At 42.2% G+C, this 18,453-nt stretch overlaps 1 protein-coding gene across 1 annotated transcript in view; it reads right to left on the reverse strand.

The window, feature by feature from the left end:
- The window catches only part of popdc1 (popeye domain cAMP effector 1), a 54,740-nt gene that overhangs the window by 29,898 nt on the left and 6,389 nt on the right, over positions 1-18,453 (reverse strand). Inside the window, exon 4 of the mRNA XM_078542864.1 lies at positions 6,524-7,023. Coding sequence (XP_078398990.1) covers positions 6,524-7,023 — 500 coding nt within the window. The remainder of the gene's footprint in view (positions 1-6,523; positions 7,024-18,453) is intronic.

The following is an 18,453-nucleotide window of genomic DNA, read 5'->3' on the forward strand; positions in this document are numbered from 1 at the left end:
CTAGGAGTGTGCGGGTTAAAATTTTGGTGTGCCATATGGCTCCAGCACTCGGCTCATCTGAAATCCCAGGATCGGTACCCAACGAGGGCAGCTATTCCAGTGAGTGGGTGTGGAAGGAACCTAGTTGTGGCATTTTGCCGGATCATACCAGGGCTGGCCCAGCCAGATGCTGCTCACAAAGCTTGACTTTCAATTTACCACTTCGAGAAGGAGTTACGTATTTATATAAAAAAAACGTAAAAATTGCTGGGCCCCATTTCCGACTGGAACGATGTGCCTGCATGAAGTGAGTTTACGATATGCTGGGCCAAATGAAGCAGGATTTAGGACGTCAATGTCATCCTACCGGGATAGCTTCTTCCCCACTGTACATCACAAAAAAGACAGTGAGCAGAATATGCCCACGCACAATGGATTTTTGATTCAGGGTAAAAAATGCAGCAGATCTGATAGAAACAGGTTCTACTGCCAGGTTCTTTGATTTCCACGCTGTCAAAAACCACAGGAATTACTTAGCTCCACAGCTTTAACAGTGAAAACACCTCAATAAATTTCTATAGAAGCCATTTCTATACAAGTTTAATATTACTAAATTTAGGGGTGCACATGACTGAATGAGGGCGAAAATTCCATTAAACGCTATTTCCAATAGTTTTCAACTCGCTTTGAAAGCTGTTGTATGTTCCTATGTTGTATTTGTTCGCAGTTAATCAGCAAACAATGTGCACCATCTGAATTATCCCTTGGAAAGGACAATTTCCACTAAACATGCTGAGAAAAAGGCCATCCATGTTTGATATGAGAATAAAAGAACCACAAGTATTAAAATCACAGCAGCAACGATGAAGGAAGGAAATGTGTTGAGATAATCTAGTGGGAAAAATATAGAGGAACAAATTTACAAGGAAATTACAAAGAAGTGCAAAAATTATAGAGTATTTACAATGGGGGACTTCAATTATCCAAATATGGACTGGGATAGTATAGTTGTGTTAAGGACAGAGAGGGGCAAGAGTTCCTGGAGCGTGTTCAAGAAAATTTTCTACAGCAGAATGTTTCCAGTCCAACAAGAAAGGAGGCATTGCTAGACCTGGTTCTTGAGAATGAGGTGGGCCAACAAGATCAAATATCAGTAGAACATTTAGGGGATAATCATCATTGTATCATAAGGTTTAGGTTGGCTATGGAAAAGAACAAAGAGCAACCTAGGGTAAGAATAATTAACTGGGGGAAAGCCAACTTCAATGGAGTACGAGTGGATCTGGGCTGAATAAATTGGAGTCAAAGGTTGGCACACAAAACTGTAACTAAATAAGGTGCTGTCTTTAAAGAAGAGATAGTTCAGGTACAGTCAAGGTATATTCCCGTGAAGGTGAAAGGTAGGGCAAACAAATCCAGAGCTCCCTGGATGACAAAAGAGATAGCGATTAAGGTGAAGAAAAAAAAAAGTGCTTTCATGACAGATGTCTGGTGGATAATACAACTGAGAACCAGGCTGAATGTAAGAGGTTCAGAGGGAAGTGAAAAAGTAAATAAGATGAGCAAAGAAGGAATATGAAAAGAGACTGGCAGCTAACATAAAAAAGGAGATTCAAAATCTCCTGTAGGCATACTAATAGTAAAACGGTGGTTTTTGGAGTGGGGGCAATAAGGGGTCAAAAATGGGATTTACACAAGGAGACAGGGCGCATAGCCAAGGCATAAAATGAATATTTTCCATCTGTCATTACCAAGGAAGATGCTGCTGCCCAGGTCCTGGAGAAAGAGGAGATAATTCAGACACGTGAAGGGTTTAATTTTTTATTATTTACTCATTCATAGGATGTGGGTGCCACCGGCTAGGCCAGCATTTAATGCCCATCCCTAATTCTCCTCGAGATGGTGGCAGTGAGCCACCTTTTTGAACCATGTGTTGTAGGGGCTGTTGGAATGGGAGTTCCGGGATTTTGACCCAGCAATAGTGAAGGAACTGCTATATAATTCCAAGTCAGGATGGTGTGTAGCTTGGAGAGTAACTGGCAGATGGTGGCATTCCCATGCATCTGCTGCCCCTTGTCCTTCTGAGTGGTAGAGGTCAAGAGTTTGGGAGGTTCTTTCAAAGGAGCCTTGATAAGTTGCTGCAGTGCATCTTGTAGATGGTACACACTGCTGCCACTATGCATCACACTCCTGACTTGTGCCTTGTAGACGGTGGACAGACGTTGGGGAGTCAGAAAGTGAGTTACTCACCAAAGAATTCCCAGCCTCTGACCTGCTTTTATATCAAATGTAGTGAATCAAATTGGCTGAAGACTGGCATCTGTGATGCCGGGAACCTCAGGAGGCCAAGATGGATCATCCACTCGGCACTTCTGGCTGAAGATGGTTGCAAATGCTTCAACCTTGTCTTTCACGCTGATGTGCTGGGCTCCCCAATCATTGAGGATGGGGATATTTGTGGAGCCTCCTCTGGTTAGTTCTTTGTTCACCACAATTTACGACTGGATGTGGCAGGTCTGCAGATCTTAGATCTGGTCTGTTGGTTGTGAGATTGCTTAGCTCTGTCTATCACTTGCTGCTTATGCTGTTTGGCATGCAAGTAATCCTGTACTGTAGCTTCACCGGGTTGACATCTCATTTTTAGGTATGCTTGGTGCTGCTCCTGTCATGCCCTCCTGCACTCTTCATTGAACCAGGGTTATTCCCCTAACTTGATGGAAATGGTAGAGTGGGAGATGTGCCAGGCCATGAGGTTACAGATTGTAGTTGAATATAATTCTGCTGTTGTTGATGGCCGACAGTGCCTCATGTATGCCCAGTTTTGAGTTGCTAGATCTGTTCGAAATCTCATTTAGCATGGTGGTAGTGCCACACAACACGATGGAGTGTATCCTCAATGTGAATATGGGGCTTCGTCTCCACAAGGACTATGTGGTGGTCACTCCTACCAATACGTCCTGGACAGATGCATCTGCAACAGGTAGATTGGTGAGGATGAGGCCAAGTTAGTCTTTCCCTCTTGTTGGTTCCCTCGCCAACTGCTGCAGACTGCCCTAAGCCTGTCCACCATCTACAAGGCACAAGTCAGGAGTGTGATGGAATACTCCCCACTTGCCTGGATGAGTGCAGCTCCCACAATACTCAAGAAGCTGGGCACCATCCAGGACAAAGCAGCCCGCCTGATTGGCACCCCATCCACAAACATTCACTCCCTCCACCACCGATGCACAGTGCAATTTACAAGATGTGCTGTAGGAACTCATTAAGGCTCCTTAGACAGAACCTTCCAAACCCACAACCGCTAACATCTAGAAGGACAAGAGCAGCAGATAGATGGGAATATGACCACCTGGATATTCCCCTCCAAGCCACTCACCGTCCTGACTTGGAAATATATCACCGTTCCTTCACTGTCGCTGGGTCAAAATCCTGGAACTCCCTCCCTAACAGCACTGTGGGTGTGCCTACACCACATGGACTGCAGCGGTTCAAGAAGGCAGTTCACCACCACCTTCTTAAAGGCAACTAGGGGTGGGCAATAAATGCTGGCCTAACCAGCCATGCCCACATCTCATGAATGAATAAAATAAAAGACCTAGTCTAGGAGCTATGTCCTTTAGGATAATAGTTTAGTAGTGGTGCTACCAAGCCACCCTTGGTGCAGGACATTGAAGTCGCCCCGCTCCCCCACCACAATCCCCACCCCCTACCCCCCACCTCCACTCCAGAGTACATTCTGTGCCCTTGCCACCCCCATTGCTTCCTCCAAGTAGTCTTCAACATGGAGGAGGACTGATTCATCAGCTTGGGGGGTGGGCAGTAGGTGGTAATCAACACACAGTTTCCTTGCCTATGCTTGACCTTACGCCATGAGGCTTCATTACTAATACGCCACCGTGGAAAAATGGCTGATGAAATCAATGCACATAAATGTGAAGTGATTCATTTACAGGGGGAGATGGTAGTGTAGTGGTAATGTCATTGGATTAGTAACCAGTGGCCCAGGCTAATGCTCTATGTTGGAGAGACCAAACGCAAACTGGGTGACCGCTTTGCAGAACACCTGCAGTCTGTCCGCAAGAAAGACCCAAACCTCCCTGTCGCTTGCCATTTTAACACTCCACCCTGCTCTCTTGCCCACATGTCTGTCCTTGGCTTGCTGCATTGTTGCAGTGAAGCCCAACGCAAACTGGAGGAACAGCACCTCATCTTCCGACTAGGCACTTTACAGCCTTCCAGGCTGAATATTGAATTCAACAACTTTAGATCTTAAACTCCCCCTTCCCCCATCCCCACCCCGTTTCTTCCCCCTCCCTTTTTTTTTCAATAATTTATATAGATTCTTCTTTTCCCACCTATTTCCATTATTTTTAAATCTACAACTAATACCTTGTCAGTCTTTCCACCCCACCCCCACTAGAGCTGTACCTTGAGTGTCCTACCATCCATTCTTAATTAGCACTTTTCTTAGATAATATCACCACCTTCAACTCCTCTCTGATCCTTTTGCCTGTGACATCTTTTGATTAACTGCTCCTATCACTGCTTGCTTGTCCCTACAACCACCCCACCCTCAACTTCTCTCCCCCCGCCCCCACCTTAAACCAGCTTATATTTCACCCCTCTCCTAACTATACTTCAGTTCTGTTGAAGGGTCATGTGGACTCGAAACGTCAACTCTTTTCTTCTCCACCGATGCTGCCAGACCTGCTGAGTTTTTCCAGGTAATTCTGTTTTTGTTTTGGATTTCCAGCATCCGCAGTAGCTTTTTGTTTTTATCTAATGCTCTATGGGTTCAAATCCCATCATGGCAGCTGATGGAATTTAAATTCAATTAATAAAATCTGGAATGGAAAGCTCATCTTAGTAATGGTGACCATGAAATTAACATTGATTGTCATAAAATCCTAACTGGTTCACTAACATCCTTCAGGTATGGAAATCTGCCATCCTTACCTGGTCTGGCCTACATGTGACTCCAGGTCTACAGCCCTCTGAAATGACCTAGCAAGCCACTCAGTAGAAGGGCAGTTAGGGATGGGCAACAAATGCTAACCTTGCCAGTGATGCCACATCCCATGAATGAATAAAGAGAAAAAAAAATTGGTAGGAAAGAATGAGATAATATAAACTAAGGGTACAATTCTAAAGGGGGTGCAGGAGCAGAGGCACCTGTGTATATATGTGCCTGGTGTATAGGTCATTGAAGGTGACAGGACAAGTTGAGAGAGCTGTTAATAAAGCATACAGTATCCTAGGCTTTATTAATAGGGGCATAGAGTGCAAGAGCAAGGAAGTTATGTTAAATTTCTATAAAACACTGGTTCAGCCTCAACAGGAGTATTCTGTCTCATTCTAAGCATCACACTTTAGGAAAGATGTGAAGTCATTAAAGAGAGAGGACAGAATAGATTTACAAGAATGGTTCCAGGGATAGGGAACTTCAGTTCACAGATAGATTGGAGAAGTTGGGACTGTTTTGCTTGGATAAGAGAAGGCTGACTGGAGATTTGATTGAAATATTCAAAATCATGAGGGATCTGGCCAGAGTTGATAGGGAAAAACTGTTCCCTCTGATGGAAGGACGGTGAACAAGAGGGTGCAGATTTAAGGGTATTGGCAAAGGAAGCAGTGGAGACATGAAAAAACTTTTCACAAAGCAAGTGATTACGATCTTCAATGTACTGCCTGAGGACGCGGTGAAGGCAGGGTTAACTGGGGCATTCAAAAGGGAATTGGATTATTATCCAAAAAGGAAGAATGTGCAATGTTACAGCGAGAAGGTGGGGGAATGGCATGAGGTGAATTGCTCATTCGGAGAGCCGGCACAGACATGATGGGCTGAATGGTCTCCTTCTGTGCTGCTCTATGATTGCGTAATGTTTTATAGTTTCTTTTAAGTTCTATGTTATTCAACTTCCTTTAGCCATCTGCTTTGTCTAGTTTCCCCATGTCATTTTCACCATCCCACATGCCTGGCTTTCTTCAGTTTGCATTCTTCTGGGATCTGGCTTCCCTTCATTCCCCTGTTGTCTTCATTCCTCGCATATCTTTCTAATCTGTCTTTTAGATACACCCAATCCCCTTAGCGTAACCTTCAAATTCTAAGCATGCCAATACTTGAAATATTAACTTTGTCACTCTACATTGCACCCACCGACACACTACAGAATGCCATGGCATTGCGTCCAGTCCTTATATAGAACCGATTAAGCCAATTTTGAGGCAGATCTTTTTTCTCCACATCCAAAGCTGTCGATTTTCAGAACCAATGACCGACTATGCCCGCAGTCTTAAGTGCAGTCTGTTGTACCCTTATTTTAGAAAGAAGCCTAAGACAAGGTGGAAAAGAGAATCCACAGAGCTCATATATATTATCCATTATTACAGGTCGGCACAACTCCATTGGATTTAAAGCACATTGTCACTACCAATAATTGTATCGCACTATACAATCTCAAGAGTGGGGTTTGACCCGAACTCTCAGAACGTTCCCCCACCCCCCCCCCCGCCCCCCCCGCGTTTTCTGCAACTCGCGACTTACCTATGCTCATCATAGCGCGCAGAAGGAGCATGTGGATCTTAATGGTGGTGGGAATAAGCAGCCCAACGGCGAAGCCGAAGTTGGCGACGTGAAAGACTAAATGATGGATTTCTTTCCAGTTGTCGCAGCTTTCGGTCTGATTGGAAATCGGGTCCACCCAATTGCTGAAGCCATAATCCGAAGGAGCAAAGGTGGAGTTCGCCAAAAGGGAGCGGAATGCCCAGGGGCTATTTGATGTAGCGTTCATTCTGCAAAACCTGAAAACATTGAACAGAAATACATCAACTTCGGGGTGTATTGGGGGGGGGGGGGGGCACAGTCCAGAGCTCTGAGCATAAACCGCCCACCACCCGGGGGGCTGCCCGTTATTGCACCAAAAACATAGAACAAAGGTGCCAAAAGCTGGAAGCTGGATTTTCGAAACAAAAGGCCTGATAAAGAATTCTGTCCATGCAAATAGCTGCAACTTAGCAACGCGCTCGGCCATTGTAAAGAGGCGACTGTTGACAGGGATCACCCGCGAGTTCCAGTTTGCAAAAGCCTCTCCGCTTGATGCGGGCGGTTTTGCAGATGTCCAACTGAGGGGCCGGGGACAGACGGCCGGGGACAGACAGACGGAGAGAGCCGGCCGGGGACAGACAGACGGGGACAGACAGACGGGGAGAGCCACCGCCGCCCTTCTCGACATGGGCTGTGTAGAAACCATTCGCAGCTTCTCCATATCCCCCCCGCTCTCTCTCTCTCTCCGACTCACCGCCACAAACTGCACTCCCACCACCAGCCCATCCCCGCCGCCCTCACCCCCTCTCTCGGCTCCAAAACAAAATATCATTCACGGCCCCTCACAACTTTCCTTCTAGATTTCTCGGCCGGGAAGGTGCCGGGAATTCACTCAGTGACTAACTGCGGGGGGGGTGGGGGGCTCGAAACTTTCCTTCAACAAAAACAAGACAAGTTTACCTTGGCGCCGGCGGCCAGCTCCCGCTCACTGGCGGTGGTTTAGCTCTGGGAGGGAGGAGGGTAACAATGTGTCCGCGATGTGAAACTGCAAAGCAACAAGACCCGGGAGAGGCTTTAAAATAAACCAGCGCAGCTCCCAGCATCGACTAAAATGGACATGAACAGACAGGCCGAGCGCGGCCCCGACACTGGAGAGAGCGCGGCCCCGACACCTGCTCACACACACACTGGAGAGAGCGCGGCCCCGAGACCCGCTCGCACTGGAGAGAGCGCGGCCCCGATACCTGCTCTCACACACTGGAGAGAGCGCGGCCCCGACACCCGCTCACACACTGGAGAGAGCGCGGCCCCGACACCCGCTCACACACTGGAGAGAGCGCGGCCCCGACACCCGCTCACACACTGGAGAGAGCGCGGCCCCGACACCCGCTCACTCACTGGAGAGAGCGCGGCCCCGACACCCGCTCACACACTGGAGAGAGCGCGGCCCCGACACCCGCTCACTCACTGGAGAGAGCGCGTTCCCGACACCTGCTCACACACTGGAGAGAGCGCGGCCCCGACACCCGCTCACTCACTGGAGAGAGCGCGTTCCCGGCGCCACACACACACTGGAGAGAGCGCGTTCCCGGCGCCACGCTCACAATGCACAGGCGCGGTCCCGCAGCAGGACCTGGCGCGCAGCCCATTCACCAGACAGAGAGGGTCCCAATATTCACAATAAGCGACCTTAATAAGATTATCCAAAACCAGTTTCAAATATGTATACAAATTATAAGTTTTGTGTTTTCCATAACATTTACAGGCATTTAATTAACGCTTATAGAGGAGGAGCTGGTAGGTGTTGGAGTTCAGTCATGTTAATATGTAAATCATTTTGAAAAATAACAGCCATGGGGCTTGACAGGCTTTCGATTTTCGGTCACTGGTTTCTTATTTAGTGTGAAGCAAACAAATATCCGCAGGACGTGTGGTGCATGTAAGGGTATCAATCAGGCTGGAGCGTGTCCCGACTCAACCTTTTTTTCCAATCAGTAAAGCCTTGGAGAATGACCGGAGCATTTTACAACATCTCTTTACTGCGGAACACGAATGGAAAATCTTTGCAGAGATGTGTGTGTTATCCTGCAGATCGTGAAATTACTAAATGTATTCGGCAAAACCGATTTATAATAACCAGACTCGCATACAACAGGAGTGGCTATCCCAGCAGGTGAACTATTGGTTTGTTCTAGATTAGATATCTCCCTACATCAAATATACACATATCTGGCTTTGATTTAATTAATCCTGGGACATATGGCAACATTTTTTGCAACCTGGTTTAGGTTGCCTTGAGCAAATATCCGCCTGTTTCAAACAAAAAATTTATTCCTGGCGCCTACAAATTGTAGGTGAAGCAGCCAGTGGCTAAGAGGAGGCACACACCAGCGATGAATGTAACAGGTAACAGCAGAGGGCCAGTTATATGGAGCTGGAGTCAAGCCAGCATCAAACAACCGCTTCTAATACAGGCACGATAACTATCTAAACCTACGTTTGCAATTGAGTTTGGACACGACATTCCAGTATTTATTATCTCTTATTTCACAGCCTTTAGCAATTAGTTGAATCAAATCCCAGTTAAATTCCATTATTAAAATGCTGTTTAATTTGAATGATTCAAAACAAGGTCAGCATAAGTTAATTTAAATCCAGTGAACACTTAGGTGGAACATTGTCAGCACTTGATCAGAATTTGTGTTTTTAATAAGAGTGAACAAAATATTAACCCTGGACAATTTAATTCTTCTTATAAAATAAAAATAGAAAATGCTGGAAGCACTCAGCAGGTCTTTACAGCATCTGTAAAGAGAGAAAATGGTTCCATAAGAGGCTTATATTGAAGTGATATCCATTAGAGATGTTTTATGCTTACTTTCAGTTGCAATGACATGGCCAAATTAGCCTAATGCAGAGCAATCCTGCAGCATGAAGCAAAATTTAGGTACAAGGTTTCAAGTGTACTCTTAACATATATTTTATGTTTTCTGATTGCACAGTCCTGTTACATTTTAAGGTCATATATTAATGATATGTTGTATTACCAAAAAAAGTACAATTATGAATAAAGCATGAATTTGTAAAAGTCACTCCATTGGAATGTAAAAATGTTTTAAAAAGAAGAATATAAAGTAAAAGCCCCAAAGACAAAAAGGAGAGAACTCTGTCAGAAACCATCTTACTGTGACTTCTCCGAGCTAAAGAGAGATTATGCCCAGATTTAAGGGTAGCATTTCAGTCTTGGATCAGCTTGGGCTTTAGAAAGAATTGCTGAAGGGAAAGAGTGTCCAGCACCAAAGGGGAAACTGATTTTTTTGGACCAGTTTTAAAAATGAAATATTTGCAGGAATTCTACTTGAAGTCAGAGGTGATAAGATGGATGGTATTTAGCTTCTGACCCGTGGATGCAATTCAGACAGCCCCATTCCCACACATTACCTCTGTAGCCTTGCAAGTTTATTTCCCTCAATTGCCTATCCAAGTTCCTTCTGAAATCATCGATCATCTCCACTTCAACTGGCCTCATGGGCAGTGAGTACCGAGTCATTAACACATCTTCCTCAAATCCCTCCCACATCTCTTGCCCAATGCTTTAAATCTGTGCCCCCTAGTCCTTAAACTATCAACTAATGGGAACAGATTTTCTTTATCTACTTTATCTAAACCTGTCATAATCATAAACACCTCTATGTGTAGTTGGTTTGTACATTCCTATACTTAAATATTTAATCTTTATCTTGCATCATTTTTAAAGTTAAGAATGCACAGAAAAGTGTTGTGCAAGGTGCAGAACTTAGCTGAAACAATCTGGTGTTTGGCGATGCTGGGGTTAGGCAATGGGAGTTAGCTGTACTGAGGGATAGATTTGTGTTTGAAGTTGGGTGGGAACATAGTAGTGAGCTTGAGCCAGGCATTCCAATCCCATCTGGGAAGGAAGTCCCGCCTCTGAGAGCTGCTGGTCAATTTGTTTGGTTAAATTGCGGCCAGGTTGGTGTTGGGAAAGGAACTCACTGGCATTTGTGTGGCATGGATGTTACTTGTCATTTATCAGCCCAAACCTGAATGTTGTTCAGGTCTTGCTGTATTTGGACATGGACTGCTTCGATGTCTGAGGAGTCATGAGTGCTGCTGAACATTATGCCATCATCAGCAAACATCCCACTTCTGACCTTATGATGGGGGAAGGTCTTTATGGCAGAAAAAAAGCTATAATAGATAAGTGCTTAATCGTCAGCCTTTTATATTAAATCAGATGCACATCTGCACACACACACAGTTGTCCTATTTACAAACCATACACACCTTAATTTAATGGAAACACTCAATATTTTTTTCTGAATAAAGAAATTGAACTTTGTCCTCTAGCTTTTCTTCATGCAGTTCTGAAAAGCTGTTGAACAGAAACTGATACAATATTCCTTCACTGCAGCTGACTAAATGGTGCAGATACATAATGGGAAATTGTATATCCTCCACATACTCAGACTGTAAACTCCATAGTCAGCTCATAATTACTGACTGGATAAAAATATCAAGTTCAAACTCAGGTTTTTGGTAGAGGTTGAGACCTTAAGAAAAAACTTCAGTTAAGGTATCAAAAGACGCAAATGACAAATTGATAAATTTAATTATTTTACTGTGAAATATGTTATTAATTGTTGTGTATATTTGTTTAAAATCATATTTGGGCTGCTTAAAATTTCTATTACTGAGAAAAAATGGCAAAAGAATAATCAGAAATAGCCTGAATAATTTAAGGGAGACAGCCAGATTGCACAATTATAAAAATGAGTTTACCTGAGCACCATCCACAATAAATAGAGACATAAGAATTTTTAATTGAAAAAGAAGTATAATAAAAATGTAACAACAGGAAATCAAATTGTGCAAACAAAAATATTTGCTAACATATGTTTTCACATATATTATGTATTATATATTATTGATGTGCAATATGTCAGCTGTGTCTCAGTTGATAGCATTCTTTCCTCCTAGTCAGAAAATGGTGGGTTCAAGTTCCACTGGAGCACAAAAGTCAAGGCTGACACTCCAGTGTAGTACGCAGGCAATGCTGCAATGTCAGAGGTGCTGTCCTTCAGATGAAATAAGACCATAAGACATAGGAGCAGAAATTAGGCCATTCGGCCCATCGAGTCTGCTCTGCCATTCAATCATGGCTGATAAGTTTCTCAACCCCATTCTCCCGCCTTCTCCCCGTAACCTTTGATCTCCTTGCCAATCAAGAACCTATCTTTCTTGGTCTTAAATACACTCAATGACCTGGCATCCACAGCCTTCTGTGGCAATGAATTCCATAGATTCACCACTCTGGCTAAAGAAGTTTCTCCTCATCTCTGTTCTAAAAGATCTTCCCTTTACTCTGAGGCTGTGCCCTCGGGTCCTAGTCTCTCCTACTGATGGAACCATCTTCCCCACATCCACTCTATCCAGGCCTTTCAGTATTCTGTAAGTTTCAATCAGATCCTCCCTCATCCTTCTAAACTCCATCGAGTATAGACCCAGAGTCCTCAAACATTCCTCATATGTTAAGCCTTTCATTCCTGGGATTACTCTCGTGAACCACCTCTGGACCCTCTCCAGGGCCAACACATCCTTCCTGAGATACGGGGCCCAATATTGCTCACAATATTCTAAATGTGGTCTGACCAGAGCCTTATAAAGCCTCAGCGGCACATCCCTGCTTTTATATTCTAGTCCTCTCGAAATAAATGCCAACATTGCATTTGCCTTCCTAACTACCGACTCAACCTGCAAGTTACCCTTAAGAGAATCCTGGTCTAGGACTCCCAAGTCCCTTTGCACTCCAGACTTCTGATTTCTCTCCCCGTTTAGAAAATAGTCTATGTCTCTATTCTTCCTACCAAAGTGCATGACCTCACACTTCCCCACATTGTATTCCATCTGCCACTTCTTTGCCCATTCTCCTAACCTGTCCAAATTCTTCTGCAGCCTCCCTGCCTCCTCAATACTACCTGTCCCTCCACCTATCTTTGTATCATCTGCAAACTTAGCCAGTATGCCCTCAGTTCCTTGATCTAGATCATTAATGTATAAAGTGAAAAGTTGTGGTCCCAACACTGACCCCTGCGGAACTCCATTAGTCACCGGCCGCCATCCTGAGAAGGACCCCCTTATCCCCACTCTCTGCCTCCTGCCAGACAGCCAATCTTCTATCCATGCTAGCACCTTGCCTCTAACACCATGGGCTCTTATCTTACTGAGCAACCTCCTGTGCGGCACCTTGTCAAAGGCCTTCTGGAAGTCCAAGTAGATAACATCCATTGGCTCTCCTTTGTCTAGCCTACTCGTTACCTCCTCAAAGAATTCTAACAGATTTGTCAGGCATGACCTCCCCTTGATGAAACCATGCTGACTTTGCCCGATTTTACCATGCACTTCCAAGTATTCTGAAATCTCATCCTTAATAATGGACTCTTACCAACTTTAATAATTTGTTTTTCAATATTGATTCAGAGATAAATATTGGCCAGGACACCAAGGATAATTCCCCTGTTCTTCTTTGGAATAGTGCAAAGGGATCTTTTATATCCATCTGAGAGGGCATTATCATCTTACCAAGGACCGAGGTCAGGCTAATCAGCCTGTAATTTCCCGTCTTTAGCCTCACTCCCTTCTTAAACAGGGGGTTACATTAGCGATTTTCCAGTCCTCTGGGACCCTCCCTGACTCCAGTGATTCCAGAAAGATCACCACTAATGCCTCCACTATCTCTTCAGCTATCTCCTTCAGAACTCTGGGGCGTAATCCATCTGGTCCAGGTGATTTATCCACCTTCAGACCTTTCAGTTTTCCTAGCACCTTCTCCTTGGTAATGGCAATGATACTCACCTCTGTTAAACCACGGCTCTCTGTGCCCTCTCAGATGGATATAAAAGATCCCTTTGCACTATTTCAAAGAAGAACAGGGGAATTATCCTTGGTGTCCTGGCCAATATTTATCTCTGAATCAATATTGCAAAACAAATTATCTGGTCATTATCACATTGCTGTTTGTGGGAGCTTATTGTGTAAAATATGGCTAATGTCCTACATTAGAGCAGTGACTACACTTTAAAATGATCCCATTGGCTGTAAAGCACTATGGAATGTCCACGGTCATGAAAGGTGTGATATAAATGTGAGGTTTTTTTTTTAACCCAGTAGAGAGATTTTTAAGATCCAGACTGATCCCCTAATGGGGACAATATGATGCATATGGGCAAGGAAAATCAGGAAATAGTTAAACTAAATGAGTTCTTCATTTCTGTCTACAGATTGAAATATGGTAGACATGATCGCGACCTGATTCAACTGCCTCTGGAATGTATAAAGGATGTGAAACTTAGTAATGCAGATATCGCAAACAAAATCAAAACACTAAAGTCTACTGAGCACCGGTAATAAATATTGCACGTGCTAGAGTCCTGAGGGGATTGGATGATTAAGTAGATGAGACTGAGGTTACTATTTCTATAAATTCAGGTGTACCTGTGGGCTGGTAAACGGTACATTTAATCCCATGACTAGAAAAGAGTGAAGCCTGAATTGGGTAAATATAGATTAATTAGTCTGACAGCTGTTGGGGAAATTCTGGAGAATCTTTAATGAGATTACATCAATGTTCATCTGAAGAGTATTGATGTTACAAGGGTGATTCAGCCTCACAACTCCATTAGAATTATTTGAGAAGGTGACAATGTTGAAATAAGGTATTCTGTGTATATAATATGCTTAAACATTCAGAAGGCATTTGATGGCACCTGCCTAAAATTGTACACAGTGGGAATGTAATTTCAACAAATTAAGCATTTGTAGTTGACCTTTGCTAAATAGAAAATACACCCACACACCTTTTTAAATGTAACCAAATTTGGTAAATTTAAATAGGTTCCTTTTAACTGTACTCTGGAAGATGTTTATTTTGTTTGTGTGGGTGTTTGGATATTTGGGTGCAATTTAAGCACACACATTAATGACAACAAAAAATCTTCTAATTGCTGTGATGACCTTTCAAAATATACTTAAATTTTATATATTTTGAAGACAATGATCATTTCATATTATATTACTAGATCATATTTTAATTTGTAAATTCCAGATAGACAAAAGTTCGAAGATATGAACTTGAGGAAGGGTCATACGGACTTGAAATGTTAACTCTGTTTCTCTCTCCACAGATGCTGCTAGAACTGCTGAGTTTTTCCAGCATTTTCTGTTTTTGTTTCAGATTTCCAGCATCCGCAGTATTTTGCTTTTATCTTTTTTGCTTTTGTCTTCTCCATGCTTCTTCATGGATTTAAAAGTTAGCCAGGTACAGAATGGTGTTTCCCAGACTATGATATGACTCATGACGGCATTAACTAAGTGTAAGGGCCTGAATTAAATAGTCAATTAAATAGTTCCATGTTTGAGATGCTCCATTGTGCCTTTGAACCTAGCTTGATTGTGAATTCTATGCTGGCAGGTCTCTTTAGCCTTTGATAAATAGAGGAAGACAATGACTTGTTTAGTTCAGTCAGGTGGACCACATTCAAGGTCACTCTAACAAGACCACAGTCTGTGAGCACCGAGGCATTCATTGACATTAAAACTCTTCTAAAGACTCAAATTAAAAACATAATTTCAAAATGAGTTTTTAGTCTCTGATTCATTAAACAGTCGATATACTGCTTAAAGTTTTATAGTCTAGTCCTGATTTCATCTGCTTAATTCACTTGTTTTCTTATTATAAATGATTCATAGTTTTGTCTGAATTATCTGGTCTGTCAATGAGGTGTTTTTTTTAACTGATCACAAGCATAAATTGGTCAATCTATATTACATGCCATATAACCCGGTACAAAAAGAGTAAATTGTTGCCCTGAATGATGTATCCCATTCACCACAAGTATAAAATGCTTTTGTCATAAGATGAGTCAGCCTAGTATGATAGCTACCTTTCACTGTGAGAACAAGAGTGTTCCAAATTGTAACAATTTCATTCAGGGATAAGCAATACTGTAACTGCTACCTAATCATAAAGGTTAAATTCTGAAGGCAATTTGGTAGTGCAATGGATTATTATTTTTGCTTGTTGGTGTTAAATTCCATTCAAAGTAATCGGACAAATGTCTGCTCTCTATTGGCTTTAAGGCTCCTATGTAAAATATGATTGGGAAATCTCAATCCAGTTCCCAATGGACAGGGACTAGAAGCAATAATTGGTTAACAGTCTCTTGTAGGAAATGAAAAGGTTACGCTAATGTAGGGGGAGGTATTCTTTTGACATTGAGGCTAAAAGCAGTTTGTGGAAAGTGAAAGAATGTACATTTACTCTGCACCCACCTCTACAAAATCTGACTTAGGAATGCTTCATGCTGGCATCCTTCACCTTAAAGAGCAAAAAAATTCATCACAAGAGAAACTAGCACTCCAATTTCAATGTCAGCACTTGTCAAAACATATTATTGATTAGACTAGACAGCAACCAAACTACAGATTCATGCAATTTGATTCAGAAACATGTATTTCATCCATTGATACATAGCCTTTATATCATTTCAATAACACAAGTTGAATTTAAACATAATTGATAAAACTTTACTTCAGAGTTACTTAGCGCTAAGTATAGGCCATGCAAGAAACTGTAATATTTTTGACTGACTTATTTGTACTTTTAAGTGAAATGTGTGGTTGAAATTTGTGAAAGCTGTTCTATCCAGGGGTGAACATCAATGGTTTGAATGAAACACAGAATAATGTTGGCTGTATGCAGTGTACAGAAACTGACTGAATTTGTCCAGCATCCATTGCAAAGGCCGAAAGGCCTTTAAAACCAAAGTAATCTGTTAACATCCGTAGGCTATTTTCATTACAGATAAACAGAGTCACTGGTGAATAAAACAATTTAAGGTTATTTATGGAATGCTTAGCAAAAAACACAAAAGTTGTAAAATTGAGTCAAAACCAATAAATAGACATACTTCAAAGGCATGTTTTGCTTTAATATCAAGTTAGAACTTTGGCGAAATTTCATGAACATGAATAACAAAATGTTATTTTGTTAAAATGTTATTAACAGCCAAAATGTTTGTTTAGCTAACTTAAGTGTTTCAAAAACTGCAAGCGACATAAACTGAGATTGATTGATGATGTCAGAGTTTGTTTTTTTTGAAATGCAGGGAACCTAACTCCACAAAAAGTTTATATCTTTATCAGATAAACTCTGTTTTTAATTCCCCAAGCAACAATTTGTAAGAAGTCAATAATTTAAGGGACTCATTGTTTAATTAACTTGTGGTTTTGAAATGTGCATGTGACCAGAAAAGAGAGCTGTTGTCATATTTGCTGTTAAAGATCTTGAAGGCACTTGTAACATCTACATCTGTTGAAATTACTGAAGGAAGATTAAAAAGATATGCATTGTCAAGGCAATCTCAAATATCATAATGTGGACACCGAACTAGATACCTCATTGGACACTTGTAGTTTAAGGTGGATTTAATAGGGCCGTATAATTTTGTCAACAAAACATCCTGCCCACCTTGGAAAGAAAGTCATAAAAATCATTGCAAAGGGTGATTTGGTCCTTAAATGTTGAAGTTGTGTCAACTGCTGAACAATTGGCAGGGAGTTAGGTGATTCCTTGTAATGTATTTGTGTCTGATGGGTATATTGTCAATGTGGGTATTGTATTGTTCAAATTTAATAAAGACATTAATGCTTAGTTTGAACTTTGAGTATGGTCTCATTGTTTCTCATAGTTCTCATGCCTGAACAGTACAGTAACCTGTCAGGGGTTGAAAGTTACATCATATAGCCAAATGCCTAAAGTAAAGTCCAGTGAAGATTAGTACAAAAGCAAAATTCTGCAGATACTGGAAAAATGAAATAAAAACTGGAAATGCTGGAAATATTCAGCAGGTCAAGCAGAATCTGTGGAGAGCAAAACAGAGTTAGCATTTCAGGTTGTGATGAAAAGTCACAGGGCTGAAATGTTAAATCTGTTTTTCTCTTCACAGATGCTGCCCGACCTGCTGATTATTTCCAGCATTTTCTTTTTTTATTCCAGTGAAGATTACTTTTTCTCCAATTCAGCAGACGTAATGTGCATTCATCACTGTCTTAATGAACTTTAACCCCTTTCTGATCAGCAAAATAAATTCTGACATTTCACAATGTTTCTCCTATGAAAGGGCTGTTTTATGTTAGAGCATCAAAATCACATTTGGGCATAAATATACAAGCAGAAAATGGTTGCAGTTTTATAAAAGGCTAAAGGCCAATGCTGAAGCTGCATTAGTACTTTGGATAAATTGCTCAGGGCTTTTTTTTATGTGTCTGTAATGGTCAACTGAAACGAGTGCGGACTTCACTTCCGTCTTGGAATCAGGCTCCTGCCCTTACTTACTAGCCAAATTCTTAAATTTGGTTGGACTATTCAGAGGTGTGATGTGGCATTAATGGGTCTTGAGCAACCAAACCAGCAGTTCTTAAAGAGAACACTAAAGGTTGCTCAAGAAGATGCCAAAACATTGAGAAATTTCCTTTCTTGTGTAGTCAAATGGAGCAGGAATACCTTTCCTGGCTTCGCAAACCAGCTCTGGGCTGCTGCTGGCCCATGCTTCAATCAGAGATTATTTGATTCATTTCATTTAATCTGTGTTATTGCTCAGTACTGTTTTTCACTGGAATTACAGTATCCTTGATCACCTAGCTGTTACTCCTTCCCACCCATCAGCATTCTTTATCTCCCTTCCTTCACTGACCTCAAAGGGAACTCCCACATTTTCTCCTCCATGAAAAATCTAGCTAGGTTTCCTCTTTTTCTCTGCAGCAACCAATAATTCTCTGTAAGGCCCAAGATGACCCAGAACATTCAATATTGCTCCCGGATCTGAAGAAGAAGTTCTTCTACTACCTCCCTC

Source organism: Cetorhinus maximus, chromosome 5 (genome assembly GCF_964194155.1).
Source record: "Cetorhinus maximus chromosome 5, sCetMax3.hap1.1, whole genome shotgun sequence".
Lineage (NCBI taxonomy): Eukaryota > Metazoa > Chordata > Chondrichthyes > Lamniformes > Cetorhinidae > Cetorhinus > Cetorhinus maximus.